The sequence below is a fragment of the Camelina sativa genome, chromosome 12 (genome assembly GCF_000633955.1).
Source record: "Camelina sativa cultivar DH55 chromosome 12, Cs, whole genome shotgun sequence".
NCBI classification, from domain to species: domain Eukaryota; kingdom Viridiplantae; phylum Streptophyta; class Magnoliopsida; order Brassicales; family Brassicaceae; genus Camelina; species Camelina sativa.
In genome coordinates this window covers 27,073,225-27,094,333 of record NC_025696.1, presented here as the reverse complement: position 1 = coordinate 27,094,333, position 21,109 = coordinate 27,073,225, and the positions used below count along the sequence as shown (strand labels likewise).

Sequence of the window (21,109 nt, the reverse complement as noted above, 5' to 3'; positions counted from 1 at the left end):
AGAGAACTCAAGTTCCCTACATCAACTGATTCTCGATATGTATGTCTCAATCCTCAAGGCTTACACATCATATGTTTTATATGCCATTGTTTAGGATTTGAATGTCTGTATTTTTTTTTTTTTATGATTACTGCAAGTATTGAGAGAATGAGCACGTAATTTTTTTCAACTTGCAAAACAGTTTCAGTTTTATGATTTATAGGTTTCTCTAGTGGAAGATGATTTTGGTTTAAGTTCTTATTGGGTTGCTTAAATTAGTTTAATATTAATTATATGATTAATTTATTTGGGAGTAACCCATATGGGTTACTCCACTGCCCATGGTCTTAGTTGTTTATGTTAATTGTAGAGTTGTGTTTTTTAAGTATAGTTTATTTGCATATTTTCATCACAATTTTTTGTTTTTATAATTGTGTTTTTTTTACAAACAGTTATGCTTATATATGTCTTTTCTTCGATAACTAACAAACTGTTTTTTTTTTTACACAAAAATAGTTAAATTAGTAATGGAAATTTTTTAATCAACTTTAAATATGTAATTCACGGTTAGATATATTTATCATAGCTCTTTTATCGTAAACATAGCCATAATGATTACTACTATTTCAGTATTTTAGTGTACTGGAAACAGAAAGGTCCGAAATTGTTATTGTATAAAAAAAAATTTTGGTAAGGAAATTGTTATCGTAAACATAATCATAATGAATACTCTTCAGTATTAGTGTACGTGGAAACAAATTGGTATCGTAAACATAATCATAATAAATACTGTATATAACAAATGACAACTGTCTACTACATTTAAATTTGCGAAGAAGTCGAAAGGTCCAAAATCCAACTTCACTACGTATCTTTTTTTTTTTTTTTTTTTTTTTTTGGTTATAATCTTCTTCTTTGTTTCACTCCTTTGATTTGAGAGTCTCTATCTTTTCAGAAATGGCTTCCTTCTTGAAGGTTAACGAGAAACCCATCAACTGGGCTGAGCTTCAACCGGACTTACTCTCTTCGATTCTGCTCCGGCTTGACGTGGTTGAGATACTTGAAAACGCTCAGAAAGTTTGCAAACCGTGGAGACGCGTCACTAAAGACCCTTCTATGTGGCGCAAAATCGACATGCAAAACGTTGGAAGCCGAGGATTTTGTGTTCGCGACCTCGAGAAGATGTGCAGTAAAGCCGTTGATCGCAGCAAAGGCGATTTGGTCGAAATCAAGATTGGGGCTTTTGGCACCGTTGAACTCCTCAACTACATTGCCGACAGGTTCTCTTTTCTCTTTCTTGTTTCTTTCCTTATATTAGATCTTCGATTCTATGGCTTTCACGTTAACATGATATATGGGTTTTACTTTTACAAGTAACGTTAGCAGTTCTTTGATCTCACATTGTACACTCTCATAATTCTCGTAAAATATATGCATCCTTTGCAATGATTAATTAGGAGAATAAGTAATCATCCATTCNAAAAAAAAAAAAAAAAAAAAGTAATCATCCATTCATCCTTATATAATTTAATATTCTGGTCACAGTCTCATAATTCTCGTAAAAATATATGCATCCTTTGCAATGATTAATTAGGAGAAGAAGTAATCATCCTTAGAATTTAATATTCTGGTCAGTGGTCACAATCTAAACGATTCATTGTTCTGGATAAGTAGTAGGAGTAGTGTGGATAGTAATGATTTAGGAGTAGTGAAGTATGAGAATGTAGGAATTATTGTTCAAAATGCTATTTTTGGTTCAGCAATTTTTAAATTTGCCATTTCTATAAAATATTTCAAATTTGCCATTTTTCACCACTTTTTTTTTTTTTGACAATAGAGGAACAAGATTGGCTCAAACAAACTTAATATTTGAGTTTTTTACCACTTAAAAACTTAATATTAGAGTTTTTTTAAAATAAAATACATACTTAATAACAAATACTATACCCTAAAAATATTAGAGCTAAATCAAGCAAATATAATGTGTAGAATTGTGTTTTATAATATAAGAAAATAGCAATTTGAAGATATTTTAAAGAAAATGACAAAATCTACAAATGACACTAAAAAAAGTATTTTTTTCTCATATATAATTGATTTTGAGAATGTATTGAAAACTCGGTCCTTCACGAGAAGGATATATCTGTTTTTCCTTGAGATTCAATTTTGGAGTTTCCTTTTAATTAATGTTTGGTTGAGAAAAAAAAAATTCAAAAACATTTTTAAAGATAATAACTACTAAATGTGATTTTTATATAAGTTCTTAATAGACGTTGTGCTTGTTAAGACTAAGTAATGTATTATTCAATCATTAAAAATGTTTAACAATCAGCAAAATCATAAAATTCAAACAAAATCAATCAACTCACTTTTTGTAACAAAGAAGATATGTCAAAATGACACTCTTTGTGAAACAGAGGGAGTATTTGAGATTCTTAAGACTAAGACATGTATTATTCAATCATTGATTTTAAAATACTTATCAAAATTATGTGTTATTGGTTCTATGATTTACAAATACTTTTTAAAATCACATGTTATTCATTTAATGATTTGTTTTTGGATTTCAAAATCTACATTATGGATTTACAATTCCATATGGATTTAGAAATCATCTCTCCAATAACAGCCCCTAGTGAGTTTTATATTAATGTTTAGTTTATGAATTATGATTAAACTTCATAAGCAATATATGTATTTGCAGAGCAAGCAATCTGAGAAGCTTTGGACTTGCAATGTACTATGGAATGTCGAAAGAGGGACTTGTGAACGCAGTTGGAAAACTTCCACGGCTTGAAGAGCTCGAGGTCTCAATTATGTGGTCAAGACTGGATTTGAAAGCTATAGGTCATTCTTGTTCACGGCTAAAGTCATTGAAGCTAAACTGCTTGTGTTACTGGGGCTCTTACTGGCGCTCTAACAGTGATGATGTTGATGCCCTAGCAATTGCCGAGAGCATGACCGAACTACGCCACCTCCAGCTTCTTTGGAACGGACTTTCAGACATCGGCTTATACGCCAATCTTGACAACTGTCTTAACTTGGAGCACCTTGATCTACGCCGGTGTTTCAATATCCGGGATCTAGAAAACCGATATTCGGAGAAGATCAAGGTGTTGAGACGCCACCCTAATTTGGGTAAGCTAAATCCACAATTCAGAATTCAAATGGATTCCTTAAGAAAACAACCAGAGAACTAGACAACTAGTCAATAGATGGTTTAAGGAACAACAACATTATTAGCCAATTGTGATTTTGTATCTCACTTATATTCCTCTGGCTCTGATGCATGTGCACAAAAATGATGAGCACTGTGGTCTATATGTGAAGACCGAAAAATTACAGCGTCACTTTTGGACACATGTTGTTTTCTTATTCGATAATTTAACCAATGAAACGTCTTAGTCAATCATAAAGTTTTATAACCGCAATTTAGTCAACTGCCACCATTTCCTTCGCCAATGGTATGTGTGTTCTTGTCGGAGTAATCGATCACATGGAAAAAAAACAAAAAAAAAAAAAAAAATCAGATTTATGTAATTTGCCGGTGAAACCTGCCGGAAAATACTCGAGAAAGGAAGTAGTTTTTTTTTTGTAGTTATGGAGACGGAGATTACAAAGTCAACGGAGATAACAGAGACATTGTTGTTACAAGCCACGAATCTGGATGACGATGATGAAGATGTCCCCGAGTGGAAGGACCAGATCACGATCCGAGGCTTGGTCGCTAGTGCCCTGTTGGGGACATTGTTCTGTATCATAACCCATAAGCTCAATCTAACAATCGGAATCATTCCTTCGCTAAACGTAGCTGCTGGTCTTCTCGGCTTCTTCTTCGTCAAGTCGTGGACTGGCTTCTTGTCTCAATTAGGGTTTTCACCTAAACCTTTTACTAAGCAAGAGAACACTGTTATTCAGACTTGCGTTGTCTCCTGCTACGGCCTTGCTTACAGCGGTACTAAGAATCAACATTGCTTTAGCTTGGAAATGGGTTTTTTGGTTTTAGAGCTGTTTCTTGAATTCTTGTTTTTTTTTTTTGTTCAGGAGGGTTTGGTTCGTATTTGATAGCTATGGATGATAGAACGTATAAGCTCATTGGTGCTGATTATCCTGGAAACAATCCTGAAGATGTTATAAATCCTGGATTGTGGTGGATGACTGGCTTTTTATTTGTTGTTAGCTTCCTCGGTCTCTTCAGTCTCGTTCCACTTCGCAAGGTAAGAGAACCAATATTAAGCTAAGAGAACACTATTGTTTGATATCTTGATCCTTATTCAGTAGTATCTCACTCACAGGTGATGATTTTGGACTACAAGCTTACGTATCCCAGTGGAACCGCTACAGCAATGTTGATTAACAGTTTCCACAACAACACTGGAGCAGAGCTTGCAGGGTAAATTTGTCAAAGATTCAACTTTTCAATCTCATCATCTCCCTGCAGAACATAGCTTAATTGAGTTTCATTAAATATTCTCATCTCCAATGTTATTTACTTCAGAAACCAAGTTAAATGTCTTGGGAAGTACCTGAGCCTTAGCTTAGTTTGGAGTTGCTTCAAGTGGTTCTTCAGTGGTATTGGTGGTGCCTGTGGGTTTGATCACTTTCCCACTCTTGGTTTGACGCTGTTCAAGTACACGTAAGTTCATAGTTACTCTATAGTACAGTTTAACAATAATCTATTGCAAATGATTCAATGATTTTTCTGGTGCGCAGGTTTTACTTTGATTTCAGTCCTACTTTTATTGGATGTGGTATGATCTGTCCCCATTTGGTGAACTGTTCTGTTCTTCTCGGTGCAATCATTTCTTGGGGTTTTCTCTGGCCATTTATATCACAGCATGCTGGCGACTGGTATCCATCTGACCTTGAGGCCAACGACTTCAAAGGTCTCTATGGCTATAAGGTATAATAAACAAATCACAGAGTTCAAAAAGGGGAGAACAGAGTTGATCTGTTTCATTTGGTATACTCTCTCTGCAGTGGTTACTGATTCTTTTTCATATCATTACCGAACTTATATAGGTCTTTATTCCCACTGCTATCATCCTTGGTGACGGTCTCTACAACCTCATTAAGATCATTGTTGTCACTGTGAAAGAGTTCGGCAACACAAACTCCAAACAACACCACCTACCTCTCTTTACCGACATCTTAGGTACGAATGAGACCTCGAAGTTACTGCTGGAGAAGAAGAAAAGAGATGACGTATTTCTCAAGGACCGTATACCCCTAGGGTTTGCGGTTTCTGGTTATATGGGTCTGGCAGCCGTTTCAACCGCTACAGTTCCGTTGATATTCCCACCACTGAAATGGTACTTAGTCCTCTGTACATACATGGTTGCCCCGGCTCTTGCTTTTTGCAACTCATATGGAGCAGGGCTAACGGATATGAGCATGCCTTCAACCTACGGAAAGACTGGTCTTTTCATCATCGCTTCAATCGTAGGTAGTAAAGGTGGAGTCATTGCCGGTTTAGCAGCATGTGGTCTTATGATGTCAATCGTCTCAACTGCAGCTGATCTCATGCAGGACTTTAAAACAGGTTACCTCACATTGTCGTCTGCAAAATCCATGTTTGTAACTCAGCTTTTAGGTACAGCTATGGGTTGCATAATCACTCCTATCACGTTCTGGCTGTTTTGGACTGCTTTTGATATCGGTGATCCTGATGGTGTCTACAAAGCACCTTACGCTGTCATCTACCGCGAAATGGCTATTCTAGGGATAGAAGGCTTTGCAAAACTGCCTAAGCATTGTTTGGCTCTTTGTTGCGGATTCTTCATCGCTGCTCTGGCTGTTAATCTAGTAAGAGAAATCACACCGCTGAAGATCTCTAAGTTCATACCACTTCCAATGGCTATGGCTGGTCCGTTCTACATAGGAGCGTACTTCACCATCGACATGTTCATAGGAACTGTGATTATGTTTGTATGGGAACGGATGAATAAGAAAGACGCAGATGATTACTCGGGTGCAGTAGCTTCAGGACTGATCTGTGGCGATGGAATCTGGACTATCCCATCCGCCATTCTTTCAATCTTAAGAATCAATCCACCCATCTGTATGTACTTTGGACCATCCTAGACTTTCTTGTGTATATTGTTGCTAGACAAATCACAAACTAAACTAGAGTTTAAAAAAAGAGTCAACGTTGACCGGCATTTGATAAGCCCATCGGCCCAACTTTATATGGGCTTTAATGTCGAGAACCTTATACAAGTATAATAAATGACCCTTGCTCCTCGTCTCTTCGTCAAAATCATCAACATCGTCAACAACAAAACCCTAGGGTAAGTACGAAATCAATCCTGAACTGAGAAGTTTTGTCTGGTCGCTAAAATTGATTCTAATTTCTGGGTACTGTTTCTTTTGTTGAATAGATTCGCTTCAATACCATGGATCAACAACCAGCACTGCCCGAACCGGTTACTTACGTCTGCGGAGGTAAGCTTAGACTCAAATTTGTCATTGAAACATCTTGCTTTGAACTTGAAGGGAAAAGCTTTGAAATTTGTTACTGTTTTGCTTTTTTCCTTGTAAAAAGACTTGTAGCTTTGTGAATTTAAATGCTAAATTTGTGAACCGTAAAGAGACCAGACACTCTTCGTTGGATATGCCTCTTTTGAGTAGCCTTATGAATCCTAATCTATTAGGAGATTTCATAATCTGGCTTAGTTAGGAGGCATAAATCAATCTGATCATCAATACTTTCCTGTATTGTTTTGATCTTATGTGACTTAAGGTTTTTTGAGGAGGAGCTTTTGCTTTTGCTTAAAAATCAAGCTTCTCCCAAACAGCTTCAGACATATACAATGAAAACCCAAAATTCATAGGAAGATCTCTGATATTTTGTATGTAAAAAAGGTTTATTTTTGTTTTGTAATTTGGCTTAAACTTCTTTTTTTGTATCAGATTGTGGACAAGAGAACACTTTGAAGTCTGGGGATGTCATCCAATGCAGAGAGTGTGGGTACCGTATCCTCTACAAGAAGCGTACCCGTAGAGGTAACTAATCCTTGATCCTCCTTTTGTTTTGTAACTTTTTTAGGTTTCTTTGACCCATCTTTGTTTGTTCTTGTTCTTAGTTTATGATACTGATGGAACGTTTTCAGATGTTTGTCTCAAAACATATGATATAGGGATCTGGTTGTTTTCCAATTTACCTTGAGTTTGTACCTTTGTTAAATACATTCCGGTCTACGCCTTTTGTATTTGGATTGTTAATCAGTTGGTTTTCTTGTTCAAAATGTACATGTTGTGATCTTGTTTCCGGCTAATCTATATGGTCGTTTGATTATCTTGCAGTTGTTCAATACGAAGCTCGCTGAGAATCTGAAGATGGTTCATAGTCTGTTAAGATGGGTGGATACGTTTTGCCTCTGTTTGTAATATATATCGACGTGGTTTTTGCTACATTGCCTATTCGGTTGACTTGATTATAAGTGTGAGTTGATTTAATCACAAGTGTGACTCTACAATCTTTATCTCTTTGCGATTTTTGATTGATGTAATCCTTGGAATAACTAAGTTCACATTGGTAGAATCCTTTATTGACTACAATCTCTTTTAAAATTACTCAATACTCATTCACCATTTCTATAAGCAAAACATATCTCGTTGTTTCGCTACCTTTGTTCTTTAGTGTTCTCTATTTGGTCAGCTTCTAGTAGTGGAAAAGGCACTGTATGTGCCATAGATCAATCTTGTTTGCTACAAACTCTACAAAGTGTTAGGAAGAGACCGAAGCATAGTGTGTTAATAACGTAGCAAACACTATTAGCATTCATCAAATACAAGCCAACTTAAAAATGCCTCGTCAAGTAGTATCTGAGGCTTAGCTTAGCTTAGCCTGGACTTGCTTCAATAAGTTCTTCGGTCTTGGAGATGCTAAAATCAAATGCATTCTCAGAGTTTCTATCCGCGAACACAGAGAAAGTACCAATACATTTTATCAAACAAAACAGAAGTACCAAGAAAACATCTAATGTATGGTTCCAGACTTAATCTTCAGGATCATATGGTCTGTTGTCAAAATCCTCTCTGTCCTCAGCTATGTCAGGACGATACCTTTCAGACAAAATCTCAACTTGTTCTAAAAATGTTTTCGATTTCGGTATACCAATATGAAGGACCATCTGGTTCCACCGTTTTCTACAAGCTTCCCCATCTCGATTCTCCAAAAGATAATCCCAATCCACATCGTCGATACAAGCAGCATCCAATTTCANTTCAATAAGTTCTTCGGTCTTGGAGATGCTAAAATCAAATGCATTCTCAGAGTTTCTATCCGCGAACACAGAGAAAGTACCAATACATTTTATCAAACAAAACAGAAGTACCAAGAAAACATCTAATGTATGGTTCCAAACTTAATCTTCAGGATCATATGGTCTGTTGTCAAAATCCTCTCTGTCCTCAGCTATGTCAGGACGATACCTTTCAGACAAAATCTCAACTTGTTCTAAAAATGTTTTCGATTTCGGTATACCAATATGAAGGACCATCTGGTTCCACCGTTTTCTACAAGCTTCCCCATCTCGATTCTCCAAAAGATAATCCCAATCCACATCGTCGATACAAGCAGCATCCAATTTCAAAAGCTCTTCCAGGAGTCTATAGTCATCTACGTTAGCCCATGTTCCCTTTGCTACCATTGGTGATGTCAACTGATCATACCATTTAGTGCAGCAAGTCACGTGGTCTCGTGTTCCAAGTACGTCGCTTATAGCCATCCAAGGGATGTTGTCTTTGAGCATACCATGTTTTGAGTGCTTTTCTTGGAACGCTTTCATCCTGATGTCTTTGTTCACAAGATCAAAGAGATTTTGATACTCCTCCCTCGTCCAATGACCTTTCTTCTTGGATGCCAATCTTATTCTCCTCCAAGCATCTTTCACATGCTTCCTGTCTTTACCCAACGCATCTGCAAGTGTTCTCCAATCATTCCCATGTTTCTTTTGAAACTCTATAACGAGTTCCAAATCCTCCTGCGTCCATACACCCTTGGATCCTTCTTCAAATATAGTATGTGCACGATGATAAACACTATCATATGCCCTCCAAGGTAAAGCAGATGCAATTTCTTTCCAACAGCCTTTAAGTTGTTTGTGTGACTTGCATTCCATAACCATCTTTACCCCATCATCTCCTAAAGCATGGTTATCAACGTATTCTAATACAGCCTTCTTTACTAACTCATCTTCTTCTTTTGTAAATCGCTTACCTCTCACCAGCTTAACCTCTGCTTCATCTTCCTCCGATTCTTCGTCCTCAGCAGGGAAAAACTCCACTTGGTCAGAAAATGTCACCCTTTTTGTGCTTTTACTTGATGGTGTGGTCACATCTTTATCACCCTGACCACGCTCTTGCTTCTTCTTCTTCCTTTTCTTCTTTGCATCATTGTTGTTTTCTTCAGCCTCTGAAACTTCACTTTGCTTCTTCTTCCTTTTCTTCTTTGCATCTTTGCCATCATTGTTGTTTTCTTCAGCCTCTGAAACGTCACTTTGCTTCTTCTTCTTCTTCCTTTTCTTCTTTGCATCTTTCGCAGAGTTCAAGTCGTTTTCCTCGGCCTCTGAATCCACATTTTGTATCTTCTTTGCGTCTTTCTCCTTGCTTTTCTTTCTTGCATCATTAGTAGAGTTGATCAACTTGTTATCTTCAACTTCAGAATCCACAATTTGTTGTTTCTCCTTCTTCTTCCTATCCTTCTTTGCAAGTTTCGTAGAGTCCTTGTTATCATCCTCTGGATCCACACTTGTGTTTGCCTCCATGAAACTTCTCTTGGCATCATTTGTAGAGTTCAAGCTCGTCTCTGAATCAACACTTGGTTTCTTCTTCTTGCTCTTCCTCTTCACCTCCTTGTCTGTGTATTCTTCAGCTCCCAAATCACAATCCTCCCGCTTTCTCTTAACACAAACTTTGGAGCTTTCACTGTTTCCTAACACATCACTCCCAGATTCTTTCTTACTCTTCTTCTTCTTCTTCTTCTTCTTCTTCTTCTTCTTCTTCTTCTTCTTCTTCTTCTTCTCCACACCATCCTCAGCTTCAGAATCAATCACTTGCTTTTTCGATTTGATCTTCTTAACAAGAGCGTCTTCACCCAATTTCTCACTTTCACGCTCCCCATCTTCTCCAGCAGAATCATCCTTAATCTCTCGATTTTTCTTCTTGTTCTTCTTCTCCTTCTTCGTAGAACTGTGCTCGGAAACTACTTCTTCAACGGTTCCTCCAGGATCAACCCTAACGTCATCACTCTTCTTCTTCTTTTTATTATCCTCAGCCATCTCAGATTCCGGCGGATGGATTCGGTTACGAAACCCCTAATCAGAAAATTTCGCCGGGAAGTTCGCTCAATTTTCGAATTCGATGGAGTGAGTTTAAGACTTGGCGATGATACTGGCGGCGAGTCTGAGACATGTGACGGAGCTTTTGTGATATGGCGGAGGCAAGGGTTTATTTATTTTAATTTGGGATTTGAGATTATTATTAGGGATTATGGTGTTTAATTCTGTTAATTAATTTTTACAAGTATACGGTATACTGTATACCTCTGAACTTGGGTCTTCGACAACACTCTCCATTTGGGAGGCCCAGGTTAACTAGGCCCAACGTCTTGCTCTTGGTGCCTTGGAGTATATAAATAACTCTAATGTCGTGTGGTGAAATGCATTTTTGACATGATAATTTGTCATGCAATGCATTTTTGGAAATCTAAGTGATTTGAGACCACATTGAAATAGCTAGAGCTAAGATGCATTTTTGGAATCTAAAGTGATTGGAAGATCGTAAGAGATAAGTTAACTGGTGAACATCTAGCCATCCAAAGAACATAATTTTGGAAGTTCCAAGATCGACTAGTGGTAACATAGAGAACATCTCTAGCCATCTCTGCCTTTCGTTTTTTGTTTGTAGATTTTAGATGGCTTTTTTTTGTTTGCACATAACCTAGCCAGCTCAAGTTTTTTTTTGGGATTTTGGCCCAATCTATATAATAATAACAATCTGAATAAATACCAATAACAGTTGCGATTCTTCGTCGTACTTTTTCGTAAAATATATATATATATATATATATATATATATATATATATATATATATATATATATTTTGACAGAAAATTTCAACAGTTGCGACTCTGTAAAAAATTGTGTCTGTTAAATATATAGTTGTGTCTCTTACAAACAATTGTGTCTATTCAAATGTTCACATCTTTATTATATATAAGTGATTTCTCATCATTGTATTCAAATTTTCTTTATTTTATATTTTTGACAGAAAATTTTTATAGTTGCGCCTCTCTAAAAAGTTGCGTCTGTTGAATATAGAGTTTTGTCTTTTATGACCGTTGTGTATGTTCAAATGTTCACATCTTTAGAAATTTTTATATAAAAAACTTCTCATCATTGTATTCAAATTTTCTTTATATTTGTATTAGTTAAAAGAGAATTTGTTAGAAATGACGTACCTTTTCGTAATATATATATATATATATATATATATATATTTTTTGACAGAAAATTTCAACGGTTGCATCTCTGTAAAATGTTGCGTCTGTTAAATGTAGAGTTGTGTCTCTTACAAAAAGTTGTGTCTATTCAAATGTTCACATCTTTATTATATATAAGTGACTTCTCATCATTGTATTCAAATTTTCTTTATTTTATATTTTTGACAAAAAAAAATTTACAGTTGCGTCTCTCTAAAAAGTTACGTCTTTTGAATATAGAGTTTTGTCTTTTACAAACAGTTATGTCTATTCAAATGTTCACATCTTTAGAAATCTATATATAAATAACTTTTCACCATTGTTTCAAATTTTCTTTATATTTGTATTGATATATTTTGTTAATCATTGTAATATTTAATTATCTTCAATCTCTAGGTATACATCTTCATAAATTATAATTTTAATATATTAAAAATATATTTTAGCCCTTTAATTGAACCATTACAACATTGGTATAGTTAATATTTAAGATCACATCACTTGGATAAACACTTCATCAAATAGTATCTATTAGTTTTAAATAACTAAAATATATTTAAATGAATTGTTGCAACCTTTTAATTATACCACAGCAAATTTTGTTTATTTGATGAACCATTAGAACTTTTGATTTATTTTATGAACCGTTGCAATTTTTTGGTAAATTTGATATTTATGGCTGTGTCTACAATACTAAAATATATTTAAATAATCTTTTTGTTTTTGTTTAAGTAATCTTAAGATACTCTCTTTAACCATCTATTCATCGAGGGTTATCATTGGTATGAATCCAAACCGAAATTTTGTTTTTCGATGTTAAAAAATGTGGTTCAATTTGGTTTTTTTAGAAAATGAGAGCATATTGGCTCGTTTATGTTTTTTTTTGTCACAAGTATATATTTGTCTACTCCATGCTTTTTGATTAGAAAACTAATTGTATTATAGAAAACAATAAGGATTTCTATTTTTCTATTTTTTAAAAAAATCTATCATTATGAAATATCAAGGTAAAAATAAAAATAAAATATCACAGTTCGTTCTATTATATTTTCTACTGTTGGAAATATTCAGTTTATTGGGAAATGGAAAACCGGTGATCAACAGAAAGATTGACGGTTGAGATGATTGTCCAATAAACTATCTTGATGACAAAGATTTATATACAACTTCATATAGGTTAATGGAATTTGTATATTTAGTTCTAGTCATAATACACTCAAATTGAAATCTTAACAACAAAAGATACTGAATATGAAATATTTTAAAAGTTTGAAAAGGTTTTGGATTCTGACTGCCAACAAGAAAGAGCGTGTGAGAGAAATGAACCTGGCCGTCCTTGGCCGACCATCTTCCTTAGACGCGCACATTGTGATGCTACATCATACACCTAACTATTATTGTTATAAGTTCTAACTATTATTGTTCCCCTCTAATATTTATTATGTTATTTATATATGTATGCCTCAAGATAATTAACCAGCATCTTACACGGAGAAAAACAAGTAGTAAGTAGATTAACCATATATATATATATATATATATATATATATATATATAAAATCTATTATAATTGCTAAAAAAATTAATGACTATAGGTTGTTTTATATAAAAATATGTTTCATCTATAAAACGATAATTGTTTGTATCATATATTCATTTACAATACTGCCTTTATGAAAATAGATATATTGTTTTTTATATGAATATATAACTGAGTTTTGATTCAAATAAATAAAATATGTGATAATTTTATGTTTAGTTATATTCAAATCTGAGAGGATTGGTAATTTTCTTACTGATTGACTGAATAGTAATATTTATATTCATTTTTATGAAGTAAAAACTGATTTTGGAAATAGAAATATGTTTGAGTTATGCTAAAATAGATTAAAATAATTAATTGAAATGAATTTAAACAAATCATTATGTCATTTTAAGAATGATCCTCAAATTTTTTTAATATATGTAATTTATTATATGATTATTTAAGAAATTTATAGTGTCTTATAAAATGTATTCATAATTTTATCATTTAAAACCAAAAAAAAAAAAATTAAAAATATAATTATTTACATATCATATTTGACAACAAGAGAACAAATTGTAATGGTTCATAAAATATACAAAAATATGACTGTAAGGGTAAGAAGAGAAGACACGACTGTAGATTGCATTCATACATTTTTCAGAAATTAAAAAATTATTTTACGAAAAGTTACGACGAAAAGACACAGATAAAAGGTTACATTGAAAAGATGCAAACGAAAATTTATGAATAAAAGGGAACGAAATAACACGACTGCAATGTAATTTTGTGGCAGTTATATCGTACAAATTTGTTTAATTTGATTAATTTGATGGGTGTAGCATTGATAATTATTTATTTTATGATATGTGAAAGTAAGGTTATTTTTAAAAAAAATATTTTTCAAATAAAATATAAAGAATGTTTCAAAAATTTATATGTTTTTGAAATTTTTATTAAATAGTTTAGGAATCCCAATAGTTTAATAAATAAAGTTAATTAAAGAATTTTTGTAATAAATATTTTACTAAAATGAGTTCCCCCGCGATATTGCGGGAGCTCCATACCTAGTTCATATTAATAATGGTCTCTTTCTAGTAGATATAGATTCAAGAAAAAGAGATAATTCAGTCCAATATGCTCTTGTGGTTCATGCACCACCAGGAACTTTATTAACTGAAAGATCAAGAGAAATATAAAATTTATTAAGATAAATTGTGTGACTCAAAAGGGTGAGTTTAAGTTTAGTGGCACTTACTTCCGCAGTATGACCCAGGGACTAAAATTTTGCCGCAAGCGTGAGAGAGTTTAGGAAGCTTATCCACGTCAAAATCTTGCATGATATTTTTTGAGACACTCTGAAGTATACAAAAGAACAAAATGAAATGTATGTGTCAAGGTGTTACAAAAGTTTTCTTACAAGACTTTGACGTAAATAAGGTCACTAAGCTCTCTCACGATTGCGGCAACCTATTTTAGGAGTTCGACTGTTATGTCTTCTCATGCAACGGTATAATAAAAATTTAAGCATAAGAACCTTGGTCCATCATACTCTTCTTCCTTTCATGAACAAGACAGAAATCTCTACCAGGAGGATACTCGAAATCAGATTACTGAGTTATAAAAAAAAATTCTTTATGGGGTTTACTTGCGTTTTGATCAGAAAGATTTGAGGATCTGCCAAGAACGAACAACTGTGAGTCTCATTTCTTGTTTTCTTAGTTATATGAATGGAATAGTGAAAGTGATTAAAAGTCATGAGATAAAAAATAAAAAAAAATAAAAAAAAAAAATAAAAAAAAACAAACATGTAAAGTTTTCTCATTTTATTACATTCCATGCGTTAAATAGGTGGAATGATTTATAAATAAATTTCAATCTGTTTGATTTTATTTTGTTGGGCATTTAAAGCAATTTTTTCTTTTTACAAAAAAAAATCGTGTCAATCGTCTGATTTAAAGTCGATAAAAATAAAATCCTTTAAAACAAAAAGTAAAATAATTTTTTTATCTTCACATATTGTGACATTCTTATTATGTATGTTGGTAATTACTAATCTCTTATTTTTGTTTTAATATTTCAATTTTAGATCTTTAATTTTGAATTTTTTCATATTTAACTTATGTTTTGCTCATATTTTTCTTATGTGTTTTTTGGTTTTTGCTTACTTTTGATTATTTAAGTTGGTATACAATGAAAAAACAGATCTCTTTGCTGCAAGTATATACATCCATGTTGAATCTTTGTTTTATAGTATTCCAAGAAAAAAAAAAAAGTATCTTTTTACTTTGTATATCATGTATGTTATTTACTTTTTGATATCCGACTACTTTGACAAAAAGTTAAGAAGATATTCAGATTTTTTAATTTCTAATTTATGATAAGATTATATCGAAATTTTTGATTTTTTATTTTACATAATGGAACTGTTATGTATTAACTATATTTATTTTCGACTAAGTGAAATGCAGTTAGTGCGTCTTTTTTTCCCCAGAAGTTACCACTACCAGGTAAAAGATTCAATATATATATACACATATATATTTCTGTTTTTACGGCATTTTATCATATTTCTGTTGTTTAAAATAGTTCTTTCAAAATAATTTGGAAAAAAATTTAGATATTAATTTGTCGAATCTGTACTACAACTTATACGTGGTACCAAAATGATTTACTGGGTTAAAATCTCTGATCCAGTACAAACCATTTGAATTTCATATAGAAAACAAAGTCACATGGATCCAGGACTTGAGGGGTAATACATTTCTACTAACTTTTGATGAGGGTCTTTCATCAGTATTTTAAGATAATTTGGTAAATACATTTATTTTATTTTAATTTCTTAATGGATTCGGAGAAAATGTGCACTATATTCTTCATCATATGATTTGATATGATAATTTTTTCCTTTTATGCGAATTACAGCCTAATAAAGACATGTAGAACTTTTAAATTTTAATTTGGAATTACAAGTTCAACTTTTGATAGCTATCCAGTTGTTAGCTTCCATAACAATCTAATGTCATCGGGAGGTTGCCTCGATAGCAAAGAAGATGGATTGACCACGGTTTCTCCATGGGCCTCCCAAGTTTATTGAATTTGGTATGAGGCACAAGAATTTAGTCAATCTTCTAGGATACTGTGAAATGGTGAGAAAAAATTAATTTTCTAGAAAAAATTTCTGAGGTCTTTGACTTATTTAAAGCTGATGTTGTTCTTGCCGGCAACTACATGTTCTTTTTGTGTAGTTAATACTTACTAAACATTTAGTTTTGTTTTAATATCACAATTTTTTGGATCTTTTAATTTTTTATTTTGTCATATTTAACATGTTTTACTCATTTTTTCTTATAATTTTCATAGTTTTTGCTTAATTTTGATTTTTGATCAATTTTTTTTTTTGTTTTGATTATTGTGCAAAATATTTCAAGGAGAAAAAGTCTAAGAAGTCTCCATGTTGAATTTCTGTTTTATAATACTTGTACTTGGAAAAAAAAAATACTTGTACTTGGAAAAAAAGAACTATGTTATTTACTTTTCGATGTCCAACTATTTTTTTAACATTATTGTTGCATTTTTATATATATCTTTTTGTTAAAAAGGTATAAAAAAAGAAAGATAATAACTAATAACTAATAAGATTTTTTTTTTTTTTTTTTTGAGATGGTTTACGATATCTTCATTTGCTTATTGCAAATGGAAAGGTATTTATATGCAACTTCGATAACCATCAAGTCATATCCCTTAACCTTTGGCTTGGCTCTAGGTGGCATCTCCCCATCTTCCTCTTTAGAAAACAACAAGCCCAGAGCTTTTCAATAGCTTCTGTAAGACCACGGTCCTTCTCTTTGATGTACGTAAGGGATCTTTTGAACATCTTTTCCACTTGGACAGTCACCTGGAAAATGGGATATTTGGTTAACAACCAATATCTCCTTGCTCTTTATTAATTGGAAAAGAAGTATTAATATTGAATATAGTGTACCTCCGAGATGACACCAAACACGCCAAGAGAGACTCTGGATGCGTCTAACTCATAGGAGTTGCTACCATTGAGAAGTCTAACTCTGGCATATCCTAGATGTGGTGCCGCAGGGGTGACCATTCGCATTTCCGTGACATATATAGTCATGGAAAGCAGATCCATCGCCGTGCCAAGTACTGCCGCTGCCGTGGGCACCAGGAGACATCATCCCTCCAACCGTCAGTCCCCACCAATGTGGTGCCATTCTTAGTGCGAGTCCGAACTTCGCAGCATCTTCTATGAGTTGACGCAATGAAACCCCACTCTGAACCGTAAACGTCATTGCCTCCACGTCCACACTTAGTGTACGGTTCAGAAACTCTGTGCTGATTAGCCGGCCGTCATAACCATCAGTGCAAGTAAGCTTCGTCATGCTGTTGGAGAATTGAGTCATACACGCATCTTCTGCTTTGCTTGTGTTCCTTGAGCTACGGCATCGAGTAGATCTTTCTCTGTCGTTCGATATGCTGTCATGGAAGCAATGCATGTCGAACGGTCCGAGAAGGCACCATAGGAATTGACTATGGTGCAATTTCTCCCATTAGTGCTACACTCGACCGGATTTGCTGGTGGAGTCGAGCAAGCCAGGACGAAAAACCAGAAAAGGCATAAAATACCTGATCCACAACAAACATGAGATAATCACGTAAGAGGATGAAGACTACATCACATCACCTGATGATAGAACATGTGACTTTGTTCAAATGGTCATTTAGGTACCTCGTAGAAAATGTAAATCGATACGAGTTGAAAAATCATTCATTAAAATGCGGTTTTTACGTTTAGAATAATATGAAACGTAACTAGTGTAGGCTTATAGCTTAGTGGCACTGGTAACTAGTGGCATTTCTTTTAAACTGGGGCTTTTATTTTAGAAAATTTACAGTTACAGTTATAGGCTTATAGCTTAGTGGTACTGGTAACTATTGTAGTTTGTGGGAAAAAAAAAATTTCATTCTAGCAAATTAGTTTAGTTGAATAGATAACTACCACATAACATTTCCATTATATATTAAAATAATCAAGTTCATTGAATTCGGTATGAGGTTCTTACTAAACATTTAGTTTTGTTTTAATATCACAATTTTTTGAATCTTTTAATTTTTAATTTTGTCATATTTAACATATGTTTTACTCTTTTTTTTCTTATAATCTTCATAGTTTTTGCTTAATTTTGATCAGTTTTTTTCTTTTGATTATTGTGCTATTTGTTTGCCTTGTATATGACGTATGTTATTTACTTTTCAATGTCCAACTACTTTTTAACATTATTGTTGCATTTATATATTATTTTTTTGTTAAAAAGGTAAAAAAGATAATAAGATTTTTTGTTTTTGTTTTGAGATTGTTTACGATATTGTATTTTTAATTGATGCTTCTTCTTTGCTAACGAAGTTTTGATTGACTTTTTTCTCAGATGGCAATTAACAAACAAAGGGCATATCTATGCTCTTGGATCATTTTAATATCAAAATGATGATCCTAATGAGTCGGTTTCTACTTCTCTTCGTCGAAACTTAGATGAAGACAACATAGATAGCTAACTTACCCATAAATTTATCTGTCGCCAATTTGTAACACGTCTTGGCTAATGGTTAGGAATTCTTTTGTGGTTAACTGTGGTTATTATAGACACAAACAGTTTTGTGGTGATTTCGTGGCTATTAGCTACAAATTCTGTTATGGTTGCGTAGTGGCAATGTAACTATGAATAGCCACAAAATTCAATTAGCTTCAAAAAATATTTTGTGTCTTTCCATTGCTATAGGCAATATAGCCACAAGATTTGGAGCATATCTGCAAAAAAAATTGTGTCTTTAGACAGTTTTTCTTGTAGTGAAGGAAAGGTGTTAAATGAAACTTTGATAACCATCAAGTCATATCTCTTAAGCTCTCTGGGTTGGCTCTAGGTGGCGTAATCTCACCTGCGGTAGGACTTCTAGCCATTTTAGAAGAGGTTTATCTCCAAAGAAACAATCTCGAAAGAGAAATTTGGTCATCCTTGGCTGCACTTCCCTTTCTACGGATTCTCAACGTATCCAACTTAAGTGGAGCGGTTCTAAAGTTCGAGAGTTCCGTACAACCTAGGGAATTCTCTGCTCAAGCATAAGTCGAGAGGAGGTGTTTCAGTTTTCATGATTGTAGGGATTGTAGTTGGAGCTACAATTTTCATCCTAACCATTATTGGTTTATTAATTTGGATGTACAAGTGTAGGAAACCTATGGAAACAGAGGAGATAGCATTTGATTCGCCAGGATATTATTGATGGAAGTGACTGTGGTCATACATATACAATAGAGATATTCTTTAAAAAGCCCACTAACGATTTCAGCAATGAAAACGTCTTAGGAAAAGGAGGTTCCAGCATTGTTTATAAAGGAGAACATCCCCAAGGAAACATGATTGCTATCAAGCGAATAATCTTGAAAACAATTGATGAGAGAGAAGGATAAATGAATTCAAAACCAAATCGATGTACAAAGTTTGAGGCACAAGATTTTGGCCTATCTTTTCAGATATTGTGAAAATAGTTAAGAAAAATTAACTGTTTAGAGAAAATTACTGAGGTCTTTAACTTGTTCAGTTGTTTGGAGCTGATGTTGTTCTTGCCGGCAACTACATTGTGTGGTTAGTAATTACTGAACGTTAACTTTTTTTTTAATATCACAAGTTTTAGATCTTTAATTTTGTATTTAGTCATATATTTAACTTATGTTTTACTCAGTTTTTTCTTATATTTTTCATAGTTTTTGCTTACCTTTAATCAATAATTTTTTTTGATTATTGTGTAACTTCAAAGAGAAAAAGTCTAAGAAGTCTCTTTGTTGCAGGTATAAACATCCATGTTGAATCTGTGTGTTTATAGTAATTTGAAAAATAAACACTAAGTGGACGTTTATGCATTTGGAGTGATCAGGGAGAGAAAAATTTGTTGATAAAACTTTCAGAGAAGAGGTATCAAATTTGATGATGTGGTTACACCTGAAGTTAAGAAATAGGAAGTTCTCGGAGGAACTAGACGAAAGCATTGTTACAAACAACAAAGAAACAATGAAGAGCATTAAAACGGTTGCGAATTTGGCAGAAAACTGCATAAATATAGAGCTCAATAGCCAATATAAGACCCACAATGGTTCAAGTGATGAAGAAGCAAAATCACGCCATTCTACAAGTGATCTCCAAGAAATCCAAATGGAAGTCTTTCAGAAATTGAGAGTGTATAGATGTCCACAAAAACAAAATCCTTAAAACAAGGTTCACATTGAAGGCAAGGTTAAACGATGGCAAAACCAGTCAGGCTAGCTAGTACAATGTTGTGTTTGCAAATATTATCTATGCGCGTCTCAAGTTATTTATTCGTAATATGTTTTATAAGTCTTTGGCTTTCATGATAAATATTACTTCTTGTTTATGTAGAAATTTTTTTATATTACTCTAAGCCTTTTTTCAAGCAGCTTCACATCAACTACATGCATAAACGTTAACACTAGATCCATAATTTTCTTGTTATCTGAGTGAGCAAAACATATTTTTATCTCTTACAAACACTCTTAAAAAAAGACGTACATCTTCTAGATGACAGAAGGATTAAGACTATGTATATATTGTAAAATGTGTATAATAGTCTGTGCATGGCTTCCTTTAACTCTTTTGCACAACTTTTCTCGGTATCTATACTATTAAAGCAGAAGTACTCTCTAGAGTAAAAATTGACCATGACTTGGTTTTGGTAGGTTTTTCAATAAAAATGATTAGAGAATCACAAATTTAATCTAATTAACCTATAGTTTCGATTTCTTTAAATGACGAAAAATACCCTCGGTTGATCACTTAAAAAATTGCCGGGTCGGGACGCGGATCCTTACATATCCGACTACAGAAGGAAAAAAAACCCGCGGATCTGTTTGTACTTCAGAATAATATTTTTCGGATCCAGTATATTATTTCATTCAAGATTAGTTATTTAAGATTCCAAACAGAGTTATTCGTTATAGGCAAACACTCTGATTTCATTTTCCTTTAAGGTATTTAAATGAAAACCATAAATTTTAATTACCAAAAATTCGGATATTTCCTTAATTACCGAGATTGAT

General features: G+C 33.4%; 4 protein-coding genes across 4 annotated transcripts; 3 read left to right on the top strand and 1 right to left on the bottom strand.

The window, feature by feature from the left end:
- Positions 937-3,179, top strand: LOC104733906 (putative F-box/LRR-repeat protein 23). Its single transcript, XM_010453430.1, has 2 exons — positions 937-1,259; positions 2,684-3,179. The coding sequence occupies exons 1-2, from the start codon at positions 937-939 to the stop codon at positions 3,177-3,179; spliced, it is 819 nt and encodes a 272-aa protein (XP_010451732.1).
- LOC104732698 (probable metal-nicotianamine transporter YSL4) lies at positions 3,459-6,222 on the top strand. The gene is made up of 6 exons (XM_010452276.2): positions 3,459-3,934; positions 4,024-4,196; positions 4,275-4,372; positions 4,478-4,615; positions 4,693-4,882; positions 5,002-6,222. The coding sequence occupies exons 1-6, from the start codon at positions 3,580-3,582 to the stop codon at positions 6,061-6,063; spliced, it is 2,016 nt and encodes a 671-aa protein (XP_010450578.1). The 5' UTR covers positions 3,459-3,579; the 3' UTR covers positions 6,064-6,222.
- Positions 6,189-7,554, top strand: LOC109128196 (DNA-directed RNA polymerases II, IV and V subunit 12). Its single transcript, XM_019234166.1, has 4 exons — positions 6,189-6,269; positions 6,360-6,423; positions 6,892-6,984; positions 7,285-7,554. The coding sequence occupies exons 2-4, from the start codon at positions 6,375-6,377 to the stop codon at positions 7,305-7,307; spliced, it is 165 nt and encodes a 54-aa protein (XP_019089711.1). The 5' UTR covers positions 6,189-6,269; positions 6,360-6,374; the 3' UTR covers positions 7,308-7,554.
- Positions 7,716-10,451, bottom strand: LOC104732697 (RNA polymerase I termination factor-like). Its single transcript, XM_010452275.1, has 2 exons — positions 8,516-10,451; positions 7,716-8,146 (listed from the first exon to the last, which is right to left on the bottom strand). Exons 1-2 carry the CDS (start codon positions 10,260-10,262, stop codon positions 7,980-7,982), a joined length of 1,914 nt encoding a protein of 637 aa, XP_010450577.1. The 5' UTR covers positions 10,263-10,451; the 3' UTR covers positions 7,716-7,979.

Coding starts and splice junctions, on each gene's coding strand:
- LOC104733906 (XM_010453430.1), top strand. CDS start 937: ATGGCTTCCTTCTTGAAGGTTAACGAGAAACCCATCAACTGGGCTGAG. Junction 1,260..2,683: donor CTCAACTACATTGCCGACAG/GTTCTCTTTTCT, acceptor ATGTATTTGCAG/AGCAAGCAATCTGAGAAGCT.
- LOC104732698 (XM_010452276.2), top strand. CDS start 3,580: ATGGAGACGGAGATTACAAAGTCAACGGAGATAACAGAGACATTGTTG. Junction 4,197..4,274: donor GTCTCGTTCCACTTCGCAAG/GTAAGAGAACCA, acceptor TCTCACTCACAG/GTGATGATTTTGGACTACAA. Junction 4,616..4,692: donor TTGACGCTGTTCAAGTACAC/GTAAGTTCATAG, acceptor TCTGGTGCGCAG/GTTTTACTTTGATTTCAGTC.
- LOC109128196 (XM_019234166.1), top strand. CDS start 6,375: ATGGATCAACAACCAGCACTGCCCGAACCGGTTACTTACGTCTGCGGA. Junction 6,424..6,891: donor GGTTACTTACGTCTGCGGAG/GTAAGCTTAGAC, acceptor TTTTTGTATCAG/ATTGTGGACAAGAGAACACT. Junction 6,985..7,284: donor CAAGAAGCGTACCCGTAGAG/GTAACTAATCCT, acceptor ATTATCTTGCAG/TTGTTCAATACGAAGCTCGC.
- LOC104732697 (XM_010452275.1), bottom strand. CDS start 10,262: ATGGCTGAGGATAATAAAAAGAAGAAGAAGAGTGATGACGTTAGGGTT. Junction 8,147..8,515: donor TTATCTTTTGGAGAATCGAG/ATGGGGAAGCTT, acceptor TGGAGAATCGAG/ATGGGGAAGCTTGTAGAAAA.